Source organism: Rhinopithecus bieti, unplaced genomic scaffold (genome assembly GCF_001698545.2).
Source record: "Rhinopithecus bieti isolate Rb0 unplaced genomic scaffold, ASM169854v2 scaffold_11380, whole genome shotgun sequence".
In the NCBI taxonomy this organism is placed as follows: domain Eukaryota; kingdom Metazoa; phylum Chordata; class Mammalia; order Primates; family Cercopithecidae; genus Rhinopithecus; species Rhinopithecus bieti.
Genome location: NW_016807225.1, coordinates 4835906 through 4858311, shown reverse-complemented (window position 1 = coordinate 4858311; position 22406 = coordinate 4835906). Strand labels below are relative to the sequence as shown.

The window sequence follows — 22406 nt, the reverse complement described above, 5'->3', positions numbered from 1 at the left end:
CAACTCCTTCATGGATGAGAGGGTCAGCACCTGTGTCAGTGAATGACACCCCAAAGGAAAGGGGGTTGGAGCCCTGAGTCTTAACCTGGGAGGAGTGGGGAGATATTAAGATATCCTGGAGGTTCTTTCTTTCCAAGTACATTCAACATTAAGATATAAATGTTGAAATAATTTTACATTCAAAAAAAAGAAAAAGGAACTATATGGTTTTCCAACATAAATTATAGAAAATAATGCTCAAAAAATCTTAACTGAGGAGGGTATAATTAGCAAGAAAGGAAACAGAGTCTATGCTAGGTATGCATTCTGTATGTTGTTCATGAGGAAGAGCTAAAAATGAATATGGACCTTCTAGTTGATCTCAGAAACAGGGGGTCAAAATGCATGCCCATCGGCAGCAATCTCCCAGGCCACACTGCCAGCTCTAGGACCAGCACCCTGGCTGAGTTTGGAGTTTGGCATTTATTCTGGGCTTGATATTCCAGGGCTGCCAAAAGAAAAGGCACAGGCTAAAACGGGGTCTCATGGAAGCCGAGAGGACCACACCTTTCCAAAAGAGTCTCACCATCGGCTCTGGCCTTGAACAGATCTTCAACTATGACTCACAATCCAGCACCATTAAAGTTCACCTAAGGATGAACAGGAGATGGGCTGTGATAACCCTTTGATAGGCAGGAAATTAAGAATTGCCAATGTCAAATTCTTGTGGAACTATAATTCCTTTAAAAAAAATAATTACAGAAATACAAGAAAGCAACAGAAATGTCTCCCATTTGATGTCACACCTTGAAAAAGTGCTACTCCAGCTGGATCCTAACAGGATGTCTGATACTTTTGACCCTTCCACCTCCCTCTTTCTAGTCCTATTAACATAGTCCACCCTTCTTGTGCCTGCCTATCTGTGGCGCACAGGTTCTCAGGGTACGTGGAGGAATAAGAGGAGAAAAAGATCACCAGGAGATAAGACATACAAAGTTGAAACTGCCTTAGAATAGACTGCAAATCATATGTAAATTATATGCAAAGTACACGTAAGGCCCTCTAAACTATGTTACACCCTTTGGGAAAATCCCCATGGAGATAGCTATAGCTGCTTTTTCAGCTCGGGAAAATGGAAATGGCTATGAAAGCAAAGTCATTTGTAAGCGGCTGTGGCCATCATGAAGCCTGTCATGAGAATGACTAATACAGAGAATAGAAACCATTTACTGAAACAGGCAAGAGGAAGATGTAATGTTCAGGAACCAGGCCAGAAGTTGAAGGCCTCCATCATTTAAGCTAATATTGTCTCCCCCTTAAATCTATAATATCCCACCCACCTCAGATGGTTTTCAAATCCATCCTTCTTTCCTTCACCCCGGCCTTGTAATCGGCAAAAGCATTTCAGGGAAGGAAGGAAGTCACTCACAGGGGTAGAAAAAAAAGAAAAAGATTCAGAAAAGAAGAAAAAAAAGTTATCTCTGCCAAGACTTTTATTTCACTCGCTTTCAGAGTAACTTTTATCTCAGTGAAAAATCCACATATATCATCTCTTTTTTTCATAGTGAAGTAGAGAAATTAAATGTCACTAATTGCTACAAGTGCCAAGTGCCAACGATGAATTCTTATGAAGCCACAAGGACTTTTTAAAAGAGTAATTACATAAAATCAGAAGGTCATAGAAACATTCACCTGACGTTTCTGGAAGAAGTAGGGAGATGTTGAAGGGGGAAGAGGGTAGGCCCCTGAATTTACAGAAGCCAAAAGTGTCTGTAGGGTGACCAGGAATTTGGAAAAGAGAGAAGGGGGAGAAAATCTCATGTTGTTCGGATTTGCATTTTAAAGAGGGAAGTGGCTTGATAACCCTCCCAAAAACGACCTGGGAAAGGAAGAATTTCATCTTCCAGTTGAAGTACACATCTTAGCATTCTGAGCACTAAAGAGAAGAAATTCAGTTAACTTGGTAAAGAGAATTACAACAGCTAATATCTGTTGGTTGTTTATCACAGACAAGACATGGCTATGTTATCTCATTAAATACAGCTCTATGTGAAAGACATTGCTATACCATTAATTTTACACATGGGAAAACCAAGGCTGAGAGCTAAAGTCACACTACCTTAGTGAGGGGTGAAGTGAGGACTCTGCACCAGCAGATGGACTTTACAGCCTGTGATGGTAACCATGACACCAGTTACCCCCTCTGGTTCAGTGCTAATGGAGAAGAAAGGAGACATAGCTCAGAGAATCCAGAAGCAGAAAATAGTGCCTAGACATCAGCTTCACTTATGACCCTGGCCCAGCAGGGCTTAAAGGGCCCTGGGAAACCCTTTTATTTATGTATTTCTTTATATACTTTAAGTTCTAGGGTACATGTGCACAACGTGCGGTTTGTTACGTATGTATACATGTGTCATGTTGGAGGAACATCACACACCGGGGCCTGTCGTGGGGTGGGGGGAGCAGGGAGGGATAGCATTAGGGGATATACCTAATATAAATGATGAGTTAAGGGGAAGCCCTTTTAAATGGCTGTCTTCTCCCTTTCCTCAATCCTCATCCACAGAATCTACTAAAACATGAAATTCTTCCTTCCTCAAGTTATCTAGTGGCATAAAGCCACTTCTCTCTTTAAAATGCAAATTTAAACCTGAGACACACTCAGACTCCCCAGTCATGGATACTGTCATGTGTGAGATCATCAGAGCAGCCAGGCTAAAGGTCTCTCATCTAAGATGGGCATGCACAGGTGCTTTTGAATAGAGAAAGTCAGAGACATACAGGCTGAAGAAGTCTGCCACCATGGGTGGGAGGAGGGCACAGGGGACAGGGTGGGATTGAGAAGAATGCTTACAGGAAAGGAAAAGGGGCTGAAGAAACCTTCTACCTAAGTCCTCCTTTTTTTTTTTTTTTTTTTTTTGAGACAAGGTCTCAAAAAAGGTCTCTGTTGAGTGCAGTGGTGCAGTCGTGGCTCACTGCAGCCACTTCTGGGCTCAAGTGATCCTCCCACCTCAGCCTCCTGAGTAGCTGAGATTACAGGCAAAATCCATAATTTTGTCTCAGACCAGCCCTTCCCTGAGAAATTCCCTGACCTTCACTATGAACTTGAATCTACTTTTTCTGCCCAGGGTTCGCTAGTTCCTCACAGCAGAGCCTAGGCCTGCTCCACATTTGGATCAATGATGTGTCTGAAGACATTCACGGCATGCTGTCTGGATGTTGTGATGACCTTAACCTGAAAATAACCAATTTGTTAGATATAAGAATTAGGGTCCAAAAAGATGAGAACAGGCAAAAGTGAAATTTAATGTTAAGGGCTAAATGTAAATTTTGGCATTTAAGTGCCATCCTCTACCCTCAATCCACCAAAATAAAAATGTTCAATAGCCTCGCCTTTTCTCAGCATTGTCTGTACCAGACATAGGGTTTTGGTTCAGTGTATGTTGCCATACATTAGAAGAGGCTTTAGTCAAGTGGGGTATTAATTCCACGGGAGAATACCTAGGATCATGAGGGACCCAAAACATGTCGACATGCAGAACAGCTCAAGGAACCACTATATGTAGCCCAAACAAGAGAGAGTTACTTCGTAAAAAACTCATGGAAGAACACGAGAGCTGCCGTCAAGCATGTGTCTCCTTATGTCGCCGAGGCTGTAGTGCAGTGGCATGATCTCGGCTCACTGCAACCTCTGCCTCCCGGGTTCAAGCGATTCTCCTGCCTCAGCCTCCCAAGTGTCTGGGACTACAGGTGCACACCACCATGCCCAGCTAATTGTTGTATTTTTAGTAGAGACGGGGTTTCAACATGTGGGCCAATACGGTCTCAGTCTCTTGACCTCATGATCCGCCCACCTTGGCCTCCCAAAGTGCTGGGATTATAGGCATGAGCCACCGCACCCAGCCCCCATCGAGCATTTTTAAAGGTGTATATGCATGATGAAAACATAAAAGCAAGTACATTTGCCATGAACAGAGGGTAAAATAATAAGGGAAATTTTATTTGCCAGAAAGTTCATAAAAAAGAGTCAGAATGAGGTTGTACGAGAAAACTGCCAAAAAGTCCTCCCAACTCTAAGATTCTTTGCCTCTATGAATTCAGATGATCTCCAAAGAGACCAAGCAACATATTGGGCTGAACTGTATCAAACTGCTGATAGGTGACTGGCTTTGGCCCATAAAAATGGTGGTTTAATACAGTTGAAATCCCCTGAGAACACTACCCATAATCAGAAGGGCAGGCTGCAACAATAGCCTGCCACCACTACAGCCAAGCTACACAAAGCTTCAAATAATCACCTAACAGCAATTATGAGCTAACACTCAGGATAATCATATAGGATTTACATATAGGATTTTGGCTTTTCTGCAAGCTTTACACAGCACTGAGAATGGATTGAATAGTTGGACTGATGATGATGATGATTTTCAGAGACTCAGAAGAGAGAGATCCTGCTGCTAATTCTCCAAGATAGGGGTTGCCCAGATTCCAGCCTCTGAGTTTTGTCCTTCCTTGATACTACCATGTTCTGTCCTCACCACCAAGCCTTTTGTGGTATGTAATCATACCAGCCAACTCACTGTTTGCCACTAGACCAATATTGTTCTTATGGCATGGCGGCTGGACTGAACAGAAAGGGTTTCTTCCTATCATGCCCATGAGTAACCAACAGCTTCTATATGGCCTAATTATTACAGGGTAGGGGAAAGAATGTCTCCAGCCTATTCCCAAGCTATTCCATCTCTTAGTGGGGAAGGAGTGGTGAGGTTTCCTTATGCATTAATGCCATGGAAGACAGAGAGACAAAGGTAGTTATGCCCATCACTCTAAGGGCTAAAGGAGCAGCAGTAATGACTTTTAGAAAAGAATCATTCCAAAGGAAAGAAAGTCTTTGCTCTCCAGCTGTCATGAACTTCCCTAAAACAGTTCTTCATTCATGAATGACATGAAGCTAGAAGGGACAGCTGATGTGCTAGATAAAAGCACTGCACCCAAATAGATCATGGTGTGCTGGATTTAACAAAGTCAAAGAATGATCCCAAGCTTTAGTCAAATAAACCAATTGCACAAGTCCAGGAAGGGGAGAGAAATGGGCACAAACATAGTAAAGACTTTCATTGACATTAAGTTCAATTAATACTATAATCTTTTTTATTAAGGCTAAGATGTTTGGTGCTGTCATTAATAGATACCTAGTCTAGAAAAAGGGAGTCCAGGCCAGGCACAGTGGCTCACGCCTGTAATCCTAGCAGTTTGGGGAGCCGAGGCGGGTGGATCACCTGAGGTCAGGAGTTTGAGACCAGCTTGGCCAACATAGCAAAATCCCATCTCTACTGAAAATAAAAAGTTAGCCAGGTGTGTTGGTGTGTGCCTGTAGTCCCAGCTACTCAGGAGGCTGAGGCAGGAGAATCGCTTGAACTCGGGAGGCAGAGGTTGCAGTGAGCTAAGATTGTGCCACTGCACTCCAGCCTGGGCAACAGAGCGAGACTCCATCTCAAAAAAGAAGAAAAACAAACAAACAAAAAAGGGAGTCCTGAGACCACTCTACAATGAACTGAACTGATCCCAATCATATTCATAATACTGTATGTGGTGAGGGCATCCTTCTTTGGAAAGGATACAGAAAATAAAATGTGTCATTTTTCAGAGAACAATGACCTGGAAGAAAGAATTAAAACTGCTTGTAGGAGAATGCTAAAAAAAAAAAAAAAAAAAAAAAAAAAAAACACTGGAGATGTTTTAGCCTTTAGAAAAGATCCTTAAAGACAAAAGCCCTGTCTTCAAACACTAGGAGTATAATTAGAGCTATTCTGTGTGTCTCTAAGGGCTGGAAGCCATACAGGTGATGGAGGCTATAGCAACGAGGGATATGAAAGAGCTCTCAAACATTCAGTGCTGTTGGAATGGAATGATAAAGCTAAAGGAGCAATGAGTTGCTCATCTCTGAAGGGGTCCAAGCCAAGTCTGAATTAACTCTTACAGAAAAGATTCAAAAATTAGGTGCACAGAGAGCCCTGACAATCTATTGGGCCTCTTCCTTCCCTGAAATGCTGATTCTAACCACAGCTTTATGAGCACCTACAATATGGCAGGTAGTGGGGATACAGGCATGGACATGGACAAACCTCTGTTCTCAAAGAGTAAGACACTGCTGCCCTTCAAGCGCCACGGTAGCAGATAAGGGGGCCAGAAAATACATAGCTGACTACGGTATATCATCATGATGGCTTTACTAGTCCTATGTCCTAAAAGCCATGGGAAACTCAAGGGAAGATTACCATCCCATCCTCCTTTCTACCTTCTCTTCACAATCTCCCACACTACTCATAATATATGTGGGTGTATAAAATTGTGGTGAAGAGCGAAGCTTTCAGGTCCCTTCACCTTCAAGATGACTTTATTTTAAAACAGTGATTCTCAAACTTCAGTTGTATTAGAACCACCTGGGAGAACTATCTTAGTTTAATAAGCCTGGATCTCATTCATTAGCTCTGCAAGTGATTTTGATGCATACCAGAGTTTGCAAACCACTGCTCTCAATAATCCAAAGCCTGGATTCAAATTCTAGCTCCACCTCTCACTAACTGTGGGACTTCTGAGCAAGTTAACTTTGCACTTCCTTCTGCCTCTCATCTGAAAAATATCTGTAAAATTTCCTGCCTCTCATCTGCAAAATATCCTTTCAGAATCACTACGACAGTCACACGTAACGACATACGGAATACACTTAGCACAGTTCCTAGCACATAGGAAGGGCTCAAAAGCATGTAGTTATTGCTGTCATTATTTAGGGTACTGGTCTATCTAGGTCCTCTCTCTGCCCTGCCCTCCATCTCTTGCCAACACCATTTCTCTAATAAGCTGGCAGCACTAGCAGACCACCTGCCCAGTGCATCCTCGGATGCCTCCCTACATGGTTACAGTCAGCTAAGCTACCCCCATAAAGGGATCCACTGCCCTCGACTCTCAGCTGCTTTCTACCTCCTCACTCCTCCTGAGGCCTAGCCCAGCAAACTGACAAGTTTAGCCTCGTCCTTACCAGACCTTCCTAGGCAGGTCTGCAGACTGGGAGGGTCTCCAAGGCTGTCCCAAACTGGCTGTGTGGCTTAGCTGAGTCACAGGGGAGGTCTGTTGCCTCATTTCCCCCTCCTGGACAGGGAGGGAACTGCTCTGGAACAGTCTCTCAATGGCCTCATCAATGACATTTTGAGCAGCACAAATCTTTGAATGAGGCTCTCCTGCATATCACAGCGCATTTAGCATTCATTGCCCCTTCCTTCTAAATGCCACTGCTGCCCCTCCACACTGGAGCAAAAAATAAACACCTCCGCCCATTTGGCAAGGTCAGGGGCAGGATATCACGAATGATTTTTCCAGCTAAAACTCTGGCCTTGCCCTCCAGAACTGGGAAATGAAATGTGACCATAACCAATACCCCAGTGGGTCTGCCTGTCTAAGATAATAAAGGAGGGATTTCTAACTGCTCTACAAAAAAGCACCAAGGTCCAGTGATCTGCATCCCTGAGTGAGCCTAAGCTGAAGGCAGGTTGAGAAGCAGCTCCTTACTCACACTTACTCATCGAGAACAGCTACAGGAGCCAGGGGGGTCTTCCTGGGCCCCAGCCGGGCAATTGGCTGGGAGTTGAGCACTGTTAGCCTAGCTGAGGGCTCCCTTCCAATCTAATTACACGCAAAGGAGGTAGATTTCCCTGCAGCCTCCATCTCCCACTGAGCCAAGCTCAAGATGGGCACTGAATAAAGATTCATTCAATTACCTTCTGTCTCAGGGTGAACCCCAATAAAAAGCGGACTTTCTTTCAGCGGGATGTAGGATAAAACAAAGAGCTGAGTCCTAAGCACTGCTGATTCATTCAGGAAGCATTTCTCTGTGCCTGCGATGTATTGGCACTGTGCTAGGCTAAGAGGATACAGTTGTAAATAGCAGTGTACCTTTGTGAAGTGTACACTCTAGTGGAATTCCCTAGGAGATGTCTCCTGGGCCACACCTACCAGGGTTTGCATTCTGTTCCACCACTTTTTACTGGGTTGTATCAGTGAGGTACTTATTGTACCTGAGCCTCAATTTGTTCATGGGTGAAATGGGCCAAATAGCAATTTACCTCCTAGGGATGTCAAAAGCATTAAATGAGGCATGTAAAACTTAATATTTCCATGCCTGGCTTAAAATACAAGCTCAAAAATTTCAAGTGTTTTTTCTCATAAGGTAATAAGGAAGAAAATCAAGTAGGAGTATTGACCCAAAGAATAGCAAAGAAAAAACAAATATCTCATAGGCACTACTAAAGTTAGAAGGTTTAAGTCTTTGGTAATGGAGAAGGCTTTCTCCTGGTTGCTATTCCCTAAGGTATCTCAGTCAGATGGTCTAAGCATACAGCTTCAGAGTCAAAGAAGCCAGAAAGGTCATCTGATTCTAATCTATCAGGTTAAAGAAAAGAAGCCTATTTGCCCAGAGAGGTTACATGACTTGCCCAAGGGCGTACAGCTCCTGGGAAGAGTGGCAGAACTACCAAGCAGAAATTCCAGACCTGCATTTACATTCTGAAACTTACCATACCTGCTTCCGACCTTGGGCAAAGGATGCAATGTCTTGGAGCTCAAGGTTCTTCATCAGTGAAGTGGTAGGTGCCTGGCACACTGTGGGTTCTCTACAAAATATTGGTCTCCTTTGCCCCCTTTTACTGGTTCCTAAGCCCCACTTGAGAACAATGGCTGGGATCTAAGTTTGAGGCACCTCTCCACTGGAAGCACAAAGGGCAGGACAGATAGGAGAGAATATGCGGCAGGAGAGAACAGCAGGTGTGTTTGGGGAAGTTCTACAGCACTGCGCAGGAGCATGCCTCAAGACGATTAGGGAGACCAAGACACAGCTACAATGGTGAGCTGATTTTCTGGTTTTTAAAAAAAACTTTCTGAGCCAAAGTATCTTCATCTATAAAATGGAAACTGTGCCTGAAGGATCAACTGGATAACTTATATGAACCCCGAAAATCTGAGGTCTCAGTTAATTCAGAAAGTTTATTTTGCCAAGGACCCACTGGGACATAGCCTCGGGAAGTCCTGCTGACATGTGCCCAAGGAGGTCCGGGCACAACTTAGTTTTATATATTTTAGGGAGACATGAGATATCGATCAATATATGTAAGAAGTACTTTGGTTCGGTCTGCAAAGGTGGGACAACTTGAAGCCAAGGCAGGAAGTGGGGAGGGGGCTTCCAGGTCACAGATAGGTGAGAGATGAATGGTTGCATTATTTTGAGTTTCTGATTAGCCTTTCCAACAGAGGCAATCAGATAGGCATCTATCTCAGTGAGCAGAGGGGTGACCTTGAACAGAATGGGAGGCAGGTTTCCCCTAAGCAGTTCCCAGCGTGACTTTTCCCTTAGTGATTTGAGGACCCCAAGATTTATTTTCCTTTCACATTTATAATAATAGCTATTTCATATATGGTTAAGTATGTGCCAGGCACTGTTCTAAAGACTTTACATGCACAAGCTCACAATCTTCGAAACAACTCCATGAGGCAGGTTCTCTTATTCTCCCCATTTTGCAGATGAAAGAAGTAGAATCCCCACAAAGGTAAAGTAACTTGAATAGGTCATAGTGCCATGATAGAGACAGAGGTGGCAAACTTTTGTTTAATAAGGAGCCAGATCGTAAACACTTCAGGGGCTGTGAGGCTCTATCACAACTATGCAACTCTGCCTGTGCAGTTCAAAAGTAGCTGAAGACAGGCCAGGCGAGGTGCTCACACCTGTAATCCCAGCACTTGGGGAGGCCGAGGCAGGTGGACCACAGGAGGTCAGGAGTTCTAGACCAGCCTGGCCAACAAGGTGAAACCCTGTCTCTACTAAAAAAACAAAAATTTGCTGGGTGTGGTGGCACACACCCATAATCCTTGCTACTTGAGAGGCTGAGGCAGGAGAATTGCTTGAACCCAGGAGGCAGAGGTTGCAGTGAGCCAAGATTGCACCATTACATGCCAGCCTGGGTGACAAGAGTGAAACTCCATCTCAAAAAAATAAAAATTAAAAAATGTTAGCCGGAGACAACGCATAAAGGAATAAAGGAATAGATATGGCTATGTTCCTGAAGAACTTTATGAGCATGGAAATTCAAATTTCATAAAATTTTTGTCTTACAAATTGTTCATCTTTTGACTGTTTCCAGTCACTTAAAAATGTAAAACCCATTCTTAGCTTTCAAGCCATACAAAAACCAGGCTGCAAGCTGGATTTAACTTTCAAGCTATATTTTGCCAACTCCTGCTCCATCCTATGCTATCTCACCTTACATCTACATGAAAGATGTAAGGTGTCAGACAGAGTGTGCCTGAACAGTGACCAGCACATACTAAGTGGTTAGTAAATGCTCATTCTCGTTCCCTTCCCTAATCTCGTTCTCCTTCTTCCTCCCCACAACCAGATCAGATGTCTCATTTTGTGCCCAGCACGAGAGAGGAAGGCGAGGACTTTAGCGAGGTGGACTGCAACTTCTCAGTAAAGACAGCCCTGTTGGTCCCAAAGGGGAGAAGAGAGCGGGAATTTGAATTCAGTGTGGCTCAAACTTTAATGAGTATACACCTAGAGGTCCTGATAAAATGCAGATTCTGATTTAGCAGGCCTGAGCATCTGCTGGTCGGTCCTGCAGGTCACCCTGTGAGCAACAAGCTTCAAGCGCATCCCCTCTGTGTCCACAAACACAAGTCAGACTCGCGTTGCCTCCAGGCTCTTGCCCTGGAGACAGGGCAAGGTCCAGGACATATAATCAGGTCCCCTCCCCAAGGACAGCCTGAGATGACTTACAATGGAAGAGGAAGACAATACGGGGCGGAGATCAAGAGTGGGTAGGGGAAGTCTCCAGCAAAGGCGTCTGTTCCTTTGGCAACAGCAGACAGAGGCCTCCTCGGGGCCCAGCAGACAGGAGCCCCTCCCGCCGTGCCTGCCAGGGCTCTGATGGACGGAAGCAGGAGGCCTATTTCCTCATCGGGCCTCTGAATAACTAGGGCACTTCCACAAGGTCACAGTTATTCATTTAAATTCCAGGTCTAATCAGCAGGCAGAGCTTGAGAAATTATCCTTTCTGAGGAGAGAGGCTGTCATTGGAGCACCATAAACAGCCCCTCCAGGCAGGAGGGACAAGCACTGGGGGAGGGGAGAAGAAGGGTCTCACACCCAGAGGTCCCAGAATTGTTCCCCGTGCTCTAACCGACTACTCGACTACTCTTCTCTCTTCGTCACCTCCAAATGGCTTCCAGAGAGTTCTGGAACAGGCAAAAGGCAGGGGAGGGTTTAAGACAGGGCAGAGATGCCCACCTCTGCTCTACAAGCAGCCCAGGAAGACCAGTGACAAATCCCAATGTACAAAAGCATGGGATAAAGCACCTGACAGGGGTCCCTGCCAGGCCACAAATGGGTTACATAGCCTCAGAGAGGTCCTTTCCCTTCTTGGGCCTGAGTTTGCACTCCTTGGACAGGATACCCTTTAAGCTCCACCATGTCTTGGAACCCTACAAACTCAAAATTCCCCATGTGCTTGTGGCCATACTTCTTGTTCAATAGAGATTTTTGAGGTTAAACTCTGTGCCATGTGCCATGCAAAGAGCTGGGAACGCAGACACAAACAGGACACAGCCTGGTCCACAGCTCTGTCACGTGAAAAGCAGGGTCTGGAAGAACAAGAGCACAAGCTTTGGAGGCAGACAGATCCGGGATCCCAGCCTAGTCACTAGCAGGAGGTGACCTGGGCAAGTTACTGAACTCCCTGCAGCAACTTTTCTCCCTCTGTGCTGAGGATGGTAACACCAACCTGGAGGGGCTGACATGGAGAGTTAAGAGAATGTCAGAGCTGGGCTCCCAGGCCATCTTCAGCACCTGTCAAGTGCTTACTGTTACTGTTATTATTCTGAACCTCCTCCCCAAAGACTACAAGGAGGGAATATGGATTTCACTCCATGAAGTGGAAGAAAATGTGCCTGCCCCTTTTTCCTGGGTGCCCTGGGCCCTTGCTCCAAGTCCCCAGCCTGTCTCTGGGACCTTGGGAAAGGTATTGCCCACCAGGCCCCATCTCAGACTTTTACATTAGGGTTACTTCTAACTCATCTCCTCCACATGTAAAATTAATCAATTAATCAATCATCCCTTTATAGTCTTCCAGCAGCCTCTGGTAAATAGTTACATTAGCTCATAAAATCCCCAATTTGTCTTCCTGAGGGGAAGGAAAAAAAAGTCAGAGAACCACTAAAGGCTTCTTGTTTCAGAACCACAGTGCTGCTGGCTCCAGAATGCCTGGCCAGGGGCTCAGAGAGGCAGGAGGCCCCCACTGACCTCAGCCAGGGCTGGGCTTGCTCAGGCCACCTCCTGCCACGTCCAGGGTCACAAGGGAAGGGTCCAAACCAGTGATTTGCTTCAGGCTCAGAAACCACGAAAAAGCAAGGGGTTGGTGGGGCAACAAGATTGGTAATCAGCCCTTGACACTTCAAGGACAGAATGAAGAGCACAAGATCTGAAATTAGGCTGCAATCCCCTCTTGGCCCTGCCACTCAACAGCTGGGTGACCATCACACATCATTTAATTTCCCTGGGCCCCAACTTCCTCGGCACTGAAATGGCACTCAGGCTACACACCTCAGAGGAATAAGAGAACAAAATGAGACAATAGCCATTAAATTGAAATGGTGTGGGTCAGGCTGGTCACAGTTGCTGTTATCTGAGGAAGGGTGACTCACAGACCTCTACCCCTTTGAAAGGATGGCAGAAGGCCTATGGGTCCACTGTGTTTCACTCCGCCATGTTATCTCACCCAGGACCAATATGGCGCCTGTATGAGCACTAGAAAAAGATGCCCTTTTGGTCAGAGGCAGCCTCATGGGCACAAGCTTGGCAAGAGGAACACAGGCTGGATTTATACCCCCATGCACACCCTTGGCTGGGAGACGCTAAGCAGGGCCCAGCTCTATGTGGTGACCCCTGGTCACATCTCTACTGGGAACCAGAAAGAGAAGAAGCCACGTGGCACTTTACAAACAAAACAAGGTGTTGGGCTTACTCCCTCGCTTCCTTGAGGTTTCCCAGCAAATATCATCTTATCAGAGGATATTTCCCTGACTACCTATTGTAAATTAGGGACTTCTCCTCTAACCTGCTTCAATTTTCTCCACAGCACTTCTCACCCACCCCCTGACACTATATATATGTAATATATACATAACATGCATATATGCATGTATATATGTATGCATATAAAGTATGTGTATATATACATAGATATGTGTGTGTCTGTGTGTACATTTTAGATCATTGTCTGCCTCTGTCCAAAATAAAAGGTCCATGAGGGCACTGATTGTCTTCTGTTTTGTTCACTGTTTTGTCCCCATGGCCTAGAACAGTTCCTGGAACATAAATATTCGTTGAGTGAGTGATTGAACTAAAATATTATTAAATAGAAATAATAAACTTAATGGCATCTTCCTAGGAAATGCTGTCCTGGGCTTTGGTTCAAACACCAATTATTTTCAAAGGTAGGGAGCAGGCAGGAAAAAATGGAGAGAAACTCTCTGCATTAAGTAGAATAACTGTATTCTACTTTTATGTTGTGTAAGATCCCACACAGAACAATGATCAGAAGAATGTTACTTAAGTCTGGTAGATTATTTTAGATATTTAAGAACAATAAAAAGATACATTCATTTGGAAAGAAGGCTGCTAATAAAGAAAATGTCACATTATCTCTAAGCAAAAACAAACAAATACGCAATAGTCTCATTAGGAAATACTTACAAAATCTTTAATCACTGAGAATTTTCACTCATGGGTCCTAGCATGTTCCAATGGAGAGTCAGAAGTTCAAATCCCAGGGCTACCACTGACAAGCTCTATGACCATGGGCAAAACTGCTTAACCTAACAGGCCCTAAATTTCCTATACATTAAAATGAATATAATGATACTTATCTTGTATTAATGCTATAAAAAAATTAAATGTTAAAAGGACTAAACAAGAAAACATGTGAAAACACCTGAGATGATGCTACCTTCCTATTTGGTCAAGTTAATTATTCTTTTTAACTCAAAGTTCTAGCCAGTTCAGAATTGTCTCCAAACCATTCTAAGTCATCTGACACTTATCCATAAATGTTCGCATCAGTTCACATGATTCTATGTATGTGCGTGTGCATATATATTTGTCTATACACACACAATGCTTAAAACCAGGACTCTGGATGAAGACACACTTTAAAAAGAGAAATGCTTAATTATTATAAAGGTGGTTCTTGTATTTTTTCCATTGACAAAAACCATTTATTCAAACCATCCCACTTTTTTTTCCACAGTGACCATGTATTATTTACATAACCAGGAAAAACAATAAATATTGCTGATTTCCTTGTGAAAATACATTTCTTAGAATAAAAGAAAGAAAGCTCCTTTCACCCACATCATATTTTCCATGCTACGTATGTCATATCTTCTGCTTTCAACCACATGAAGCTAGAGAAGATAAGCAGATGTGTGGAAGACAAAGCAAAACCTGTTCATTAAATTGGAGAATACTTATCTAAGAACATCTTTACAAATACTTTCCCAAAAATGCTCATTTTCTGAATCACCCAGAAATACTAAGGAGAAGGAAGTTATTATATTAAGTATAAGAATCACATTCCTTTGGTTTTAAAACGGTTCTTCAAAACCAATACAAATCCATTAATTTGAAGCATTTCTTCTTCTAAACCTAGATCAGTGAAAATGCAATATACTCAGAATTTTGTCTCTCTAAAAGTCTCACTCAGACTCAAACCATGCACAATCTAGCAGAGGTGAAATTCCCACAGCAGCTGTGCAAACACAAAGACTCACCTGGACCTTGACTGACATCTGTGGCAGCATTTTCAAAGGGAGGGAAAGGGAGAGAGGAGAGAAAGGGGGAGAAAAAGGAAGAAGAGTGTTAGCAGCACACACACACACAATGCAATGTGCACTTGCATGACTATCGAGTTCATGCAAGCCCCAAAGGTACTCAGCTTCTGAGCACTTCGTTCTACCTTCACCCAAAAACCACCCATGCAAGCCGAGGGGCCAGGCTCCCTTTTCACTTTGCATGTAGGAAGAGAGGTAAGCTTCACATCTGTCCGGAAAGACATCATCCTGGAATCAGATAGGGCTTCAAAGAGCCAAGCAGACTGGAATCCTGCAAGAATATTGGTTAAAATATTCTGGTTGATTTCTGCACACTGACACCAAAGCAAATCCTCCTCCTCCTCCTCTTCGGATACTAAACACAGGACATGAAGTCAAGCAAGGTTTCCCAGCAGAAAGAAAAAGTAAAAATGGACCACTCCCTTGAGAAACAAAGCAAAAGAGGCATAACAATTAAGAGCAAGTTACAGATTTATTCGCCACATAGGACTAAAGGACATAAGATCACAAAAGATTTATAAATCCCCCCCTCCCCGGTATACCCAGTGACCATGCTTCATCACAGACAGCAGTGTGTATGCATGAGATTGTGTGTGAGTAGATCATTCATCATACAAATTGAAATCCTGCCTCCTCCTTTAATTTTTTTCCTTGCTTTTCACCCCATCACTAATGACAGAAATTGCCATTTGAAATCACTTTTGACAACTACGAATAAACACCCAACCCTAGAAAGGTTGACATTTGAATTAAGCCAATGAACTTTCAGAAAATGAAGAACACTTCACTCCTATCAGCTCCATGAACAACATAATCTCCTTATCCTTCCCTCAGATGTGGAATAGAATCGGGCTGGGGAAGCACAACCCAGAGCAGCCCAAGGCACTGTTAAAACCCCTAGGCCCAATCTGAGAGGATATACCACAGCAGAGGAGAAGGAACAAGGGGCTGCTTCAGGAAACCACTGACCAACCTGGCAGTCTTGGATAGCTCACTTAGAATCACTGAACAGTGGATCTGGAGTAGCCACAGACACTAAGTACCTAGTTTAGTTCTTTTTTGTAAAGATGGAGGATGAAAGAAGTAGAGACTTGTACTAGGTCACACAGCTACTTCAGGGGCAGAGACTAGAAAATATCCTAGATCTCCTGGATGCCACCCAGTCCATCATTCATTCAACTGAAGCCTAGATCCCTCCAGAGCATACAGGAACTGAATTTGGTTTGCAGATTAAAGCGATCATGCTGAAGCCCTGGGGAAGCTGGGTGAGTGTCTCCCAACTACCCTATGGTTATGGTTTATTCTCTGTGCCTCTAATTTGCTGCCTGAACAGGATGGGTAATGTTCTTCATGCCAACCAATAATGAAATGCCTGCAATCAGATTTGTAAAGTTCCAGTGTATCCTTAGGGCTCTTGTCCCAGGAAAATCCAGGTGCTGACCAACTAAGCTGTGGCCCAGAATAAAAGAGAAACATACCCATAGCAACAGCTGAGCACTTCTCTAGCCCCCACCCTGCCTCCCCTAGAAGCTGTATCTGCCCAAAGAAACTTCTAGAAAGCTCTGAATCATGCCTCAGCCACACCCCCCCTTCAGGTTTTCTAGTGTGTTAGATTTAGGGATGAGTGGCAGGAAGAAGAGAAGAGGTGGAAAGGGAAAAAGTGTTGTATAAATAACTAGGCAGGGCCATTAACTGTTACTGATGAATTGCATAGAATAGATATTAAAATACCCCTTAATTAAACAGGATATCAAACTATTTACATGTGGCCGAGTTCTGTGGCAGAAGAATGTCAACACCATTGCTCATACAAACAGGCTCTTTAGGGACACCAAGTGCCAGGGAGACAGAATTCCCTGGAACTCCAAAGGTTTTTCAATACCGGTTACTAGCCCATTTGGGGATGATGTGGTTACGATCTTAAACTTCAGAGACAGACAGGTCTGGGTTCAAATCCCAGCCTCTCTGTGGCCTTGGACTCATCATTAAATTTCTAAGAGTCATCTTCCTTGGCTATAAAATGAGAATGATATCAGAGCCTCCCTCATGGGGGTGTTATGAGAATTAAATGAGATTAAATGCTTGTAAAGCACTGAACTAAGTACAAGGCAAAATGCTACATAAATGTTAGTGACTCTGATTGTTATCAGTTTGAATTATCACAGACAGAAATATAAAAAAATATTGACCAGATGGCTCACTGGAAACACCAAGACATCACAGGAATGAAGCCAGTGATTTTGGTTCCACTTTTCTACTTACGAATAAGGATGTCTGCTCCCGATCTCCCCTCCTTCTGGTTCTTTCCCACCCCATTCCTCAGTGCGAAGTGAAGGAGTGAACAGAAGCAAGGATCAAAACAAATTCCATCCTTATTTCTCTTGTTTTCCCTCCTGAAGTCTCAATTTGGCATAGTTCTAGTCCTGTATGTAAAAATACTACACTTATTCCTGTCAAAGAGGGGCAACAATCCCACCAAAAACAAACAAACGAACAAAACCTTCTGGCTGGGGATCAAGGTCCAAGCTCAGTTCCTAGCTGTGGCACTGACCTGGAGGCAGGTCTGAGCATTATTCCAACTTTAGGAATAGAGACACATTAGCACCTGGCCCCTGGCCCAAGAAGCAGTGAGTGACCTGAATCTCGGGACTCAATTCTGACTAACAGCATGAAATGGTGAAGGCAAGAGGTAGATGAAGGAGGGGAATGGCTAGCAAGTAAAGATCAAAACCTTAGCACTGTCCATCTGCCAAACTGCCTACCCAGCATCCCTTTCCTCTTCTGCTTGTAACAATCCTCAGCTGTTTTCCAGGGAAGCCTCCCTTCTCAGACTTAGTGGTTTGCTAGAGGTGACCCACTCCCACTTGAGCTCCAAGGGTAGTAGTCATGTGACTCAGTCCAGGTCTTGAGAATATTCTATCTCCAATAATTGGCTCCAGAACAGACATTGACCCAAGCCTAACCAAAGAGAGTCTCCCCAGGGAATTTTACTGGAATTATCAGGAAATAGGGTGCTTTCATTTCTCTAGAGCTGCCATATTCCATCTTTGTTACCACGTGAAGACAGCTTACCTAAAAACGTGGGGAGCATAGAAGAAAACAGCTTTTCCTAATAAGGGGATTAAGATGACCTAGAACCAAATCCCAGCTCTACCCCCTCATCTAGAGGCAAGTATTATCTTAGTTTCTCTGAGCCTCAAACTTCTCACGTATAAATGGAGATACAAAAGTATCTATTTCTGCGAGTTTTATCAGTGAAGATCATCTATTCACCATTCAATACATATTGACTGAGCAGCTACAGAGGCCAAACTCTGCTTTAAATATTGGAGATACAAGCCGTATGAAACAGACAATACTCTTGGGTTTTAATGGGAACAAAAACAGAAATATAAAGTCAAATAGTGATTGGAGCCATGAAGAAAGGAAAAGTAGAGTAAGTGCCAGCAGAGTATCCCCATTTTAGAGAAGGTAGTTAAAGAAGGTCTTTCTGAGGAAGTAGTATTTGAGCTGATACCTGAAGAAGGTGAGAAACACTCTTATGTATACCTGACAAAGACTATTCAGGCAGGGGAACAGCAAATGCAAAATATCTAGGCTGTATCTGCTCAGTTAGTTATTTCTACTTTATGATAGAAAAACCTAAGACTGGCTCACATTACCTTCCCTCTCTCACCTTCCTAGCTCTACCATTCACACACGTCCTCAGTAGGTAACAGGTACTCAAGAAATATTCAGGGGGAAAAAGTAATCCTGATGAAAACTAGCTCTGGCCCAGTTGCAGCTACCTCCCTTAGGATCTCCATGCTCTAAACAGTAGGAACAAAACAGGAAAGAAAGAATTGGAAACCCACCTCCATCTTTCACCCACTCTGTTCAGCATCACAACCAGGGAAGAAGTAAATTAGGGCATTCCTGCCTCCACTCAGAGCCCGATGGACACTTATTGCATATTCAACAATAGCTTCAGCCACAAGTGCATACGTTCAGCATTGTTATCCTCAAGTCCAAGGGAAACAATTTTCTGCAGTTTGGGGAATCTGGTTCTTCTAACCTGATATGGTTTAGCTGTGTCCCCATCCAAATCTCATCTTGAATTGCGGTTCCCATAATCCCCACAAGTCACTGGAGGGACCCAGTGGGAGATAATGTAATCATGAGGGCAGTTACAGTCATGCTACTCTTGTGGTAGTGAATAAGTTCTCACGAGATCTGATGGTTTTATAAGGGGCTTTTCCCCCTTCTGTTCAGCACTTCCCTTCCTGCCACCATGTGAAAAAGGACATGTTTGCTTCCCCTTCTGCCATGATTGTAAGTTTCCTGAGGCTCCCCAGCCCTGCAGAACTGAGAGTCAATTAGACCTCTTTTCTTTATAAATTACCCAGTCCCGGGCATTCCCTCACAGAAGCATGAGAACAGACTAATACATTACCATTGGGGGGAAAAGAAAGGACCCGTCATTCACCACTATTGCACTTGCAGAACCTAGCTTAGCCGGGGTAGTCCTCCCACTTCACCCTTCATTTATACTAGATCATCTGGACAGGTATGAGTCTAAGTTTCCCCGACTTGCTACTTCAACTCCCCCATGCCTCTGGAGGAGCTCTGGGGAGCATGGGACAGGCTGCACAGCCAGCCTCCTGTAGGCCAGTCCCAGTCAAACCTTCCGGGACCCCACCTGGTGAACTCTGCCTTGAGTCTGACCTATTTTCTAGGAGAGAAAATAGAATATAGATTTAAATGCAGTGGCGCTCTGGAAAACTACAGGCCCAGCAGTATGAGAAAATAAAACAGCAGGAGGTAGCTGAGGAAGTGTGCTGGCACAGGGGAAAATGCTACCACCCCCAGATCAATCTTACCTGGTTTGTCAACTGCCTTTTCTTCTGCAATCTGCCCCCACTTTCGTCTATTACAAATTGATAAACACATATGTATACACACATATTTACCTGTGTATTTCCTCTGGCCAGTCCTGGGGCCCTATGCTGCTCCTCCATACCCAGACCCCAACTGGTCTAACAGTAGCATCCACAGGCAGAGGGAGCTGTGCAGATGAGAGTACAGAGGGAGCTGTACAGATGAGACCCTCGGAAATTGGGATGCAGCAAGGCAAGGGATCAGAAACACCTGCAGCTGCATCCCTTCTGTCTGCCTTGCTTCTGCGTGACAAGAGGAAGGGCTTGGGGTTGATTTTTATAATACTCCTGTCCTCTCATATATGAAGGTAATAAAATCACCAGCTAACATTGACTGAGGGCTGTCTATGTGCTAGGCACTGTTCTAAGTTCCTCACAACAACCCAATGAGGTAGGAACTATTGCCACATTCATTTTACAGATAAGGAAACTGAGGCACAGAAAGCATAGGTAACTGGCCAAAAGTCACACAGCCTGTGGAGCCAGAGCCTGAATCCTGGAAATCCAGCCGTGGATTCCCCTTTCTGTCAATTACCATCCTGGCAGTATCACCCCATCAGACGGTGAACATGAGGACAAAATGGGATAAAAGCAATATTAATCCTAATAAAGCTTATGTTTATTAAGTGTTCTCTGTGTGCTGTTATACAGGCTGGAGTCTGTGTATGGGGAAGCAGCACTGGGCCCCAGGATGGCCTGAGGAAATATCTATGTAAATATGTGTGTATACATATGTGTATATTGATTTTTTAAGAGACAAAAAGTGGGGGTAAATTGCAGGACAGTTTACAGCCAAATAAGATTGATTTAAGGGAGTTGGCATCCTACCCCAGTCATATGCACCATCTTATTTAATCTTCATTATAACCCTAACAGGTAGAAACATTATTCATCCTGTTTTACAGATAAGGAAACTAAGATCTAGAGAGGATGCACTATGATTATACCTCTCAGACTCAGTAGCGCATCAGGTAAGGGTTAAACTATATTTTTCAATGTAAGAGCAAACCAGGACAGAAACCATTTGACCCATGGAACTACAAAGTAGGTATAAGAATATCGGACATCTCACGGAAGTAAGAAAAAGGTATCGCAAGGGTCAGAAGAAAGGGGTAAAATGCAGTAATGCCATAGGCCTGAGCAACTGGAGACCCTGCCCTGGGCTATATATTTTAGAGGGGCCCACTCTGTTCATTCCGCACCCACATCCCAGCCCAGGAACTGAATAGTCCACAGGTCAAATAGATGTTTCCACCTAGAGCCAGCAACGCTTGCCCCCACCCTTATAGAATATGCTCTGGTACCCAGAATTCCTTGCCCACTTGCTCCAAATCCACATGGTCCTCTTCCCAGGGTCCATTCTCTCAAAGCAGACCAGCCTAGTGGTATGTGCACTCTAGTGTCAAGAAGTGGCCAAGAAGAAGCTGCTTGCAGGAGTTGTGGGCTTCTACAGGCTGGGGCATCACATAAACATGCATGAGGGCCTTCCTGGTGCTAGCAGTGAGACAAGGGAGGCTGGCCACTGGCCTCCATGTATAGTCTTGCCTCAGGCTCTCAGATAGCAGGGCACGTCTTCCACTGAGGATTACACTGAGCCATAATGTTAGAAGGAAAAAAAAAAAAAGAAAGGCAAAGACTGCTCCTCCCCAATGGCCTATTGACTCCTGCCCCCGGGGAAGAGGAGCATAAGGTTTTCCCTTCTTCTCCAAGAACAAACACAGAAACAATTTTTTTAGTTAAGAACTAAAGCAAACTTCCAGCAGCGAGGAGGCTGTTTCCTTCGTTCTAGGGCTCTTTCTGGCTCTCAGTGTCTGAGCTCTTCAAACACAGGAAGAGTTGTCTCCATAAAAGGTCGGGTCGTGTTAGCTTTATCACCGACATAAGGGTCCATTCATCTACCTTCGTAGAGGACTGAGCCCCAGAGCCCTGGTGCTGTTTGCTTTTGTTCTTTGATGCTAATAACTCCAGATTGCAAGACAGAGCATCAGTAGCAGCTATATCAGGCACCAGTCAGCCTGGGCAGGCAGCGGCCAGGAGGGGAAGAGGAAGGACCAAGGCAAGCATTTCTGTGGGCCGGGTCACTGCTGTACTCAAACACCTTCAGGGGCTCTCACATACTTGCAGTGGCTCTGGCTTGAGGAACCAGGATTTGACTGACAGTTGGGAGAAGAGGCAATCTAGTTGTTACAGATATAATCAGAGATCAGTGCAGACAGCCTTTTTTAAATTTTTTTTTTTTTTAATGCTTTAGAAATTTTGAGTACAGGCATGTGAGTAAGGTAGCCTGGGGTTTGAATCCTGGCTTTGCCACTTGTCACTTAAAATATTTTTGGCAAATTTCTTAGCTTCGTGGTCCTCTTCTTCTGCCACACAGGAGTAATGGTAGTAAAGTCAGTTCTGCCAGAAGCATATATACAATCCTAAAAGTCATTTTGCTGTGCAAAATCATACAGTAAAAATCACAGAGCTTAACTGGAAAGATGAAGTTGGGGTGCAACACCTATAAACTTTATCAGTGACATATAATAAAATAGAGGAAGCAATTTTATACATGTTAAATCACTAAGAAGTACATAAGTA

At 44.1% G+C, this 22406-nt stretch overlaps 1 protein-coding gene across 1 annotated transcript in view; it reads right to left on the bottom strand.

Annotated features, from left to right (window-relative positions):
• Positions 1-22406, bottom strand: part of LOC108534983 (neurexin-3) — a 766104-nt gene that overhangs the window by 715438 nt on the left and 28260 nt on the right. Inside the window, exon 2 of the mRNA XM_017880661.1 lies at positions 14851-14868. Within this exon, the coding sequence (XP_017736150.1) occupies positions 14851-14868 (18 nt within the window). The remainder of the gene's footprint in view (positions 1-14850; positions 14869-22406) is intronic.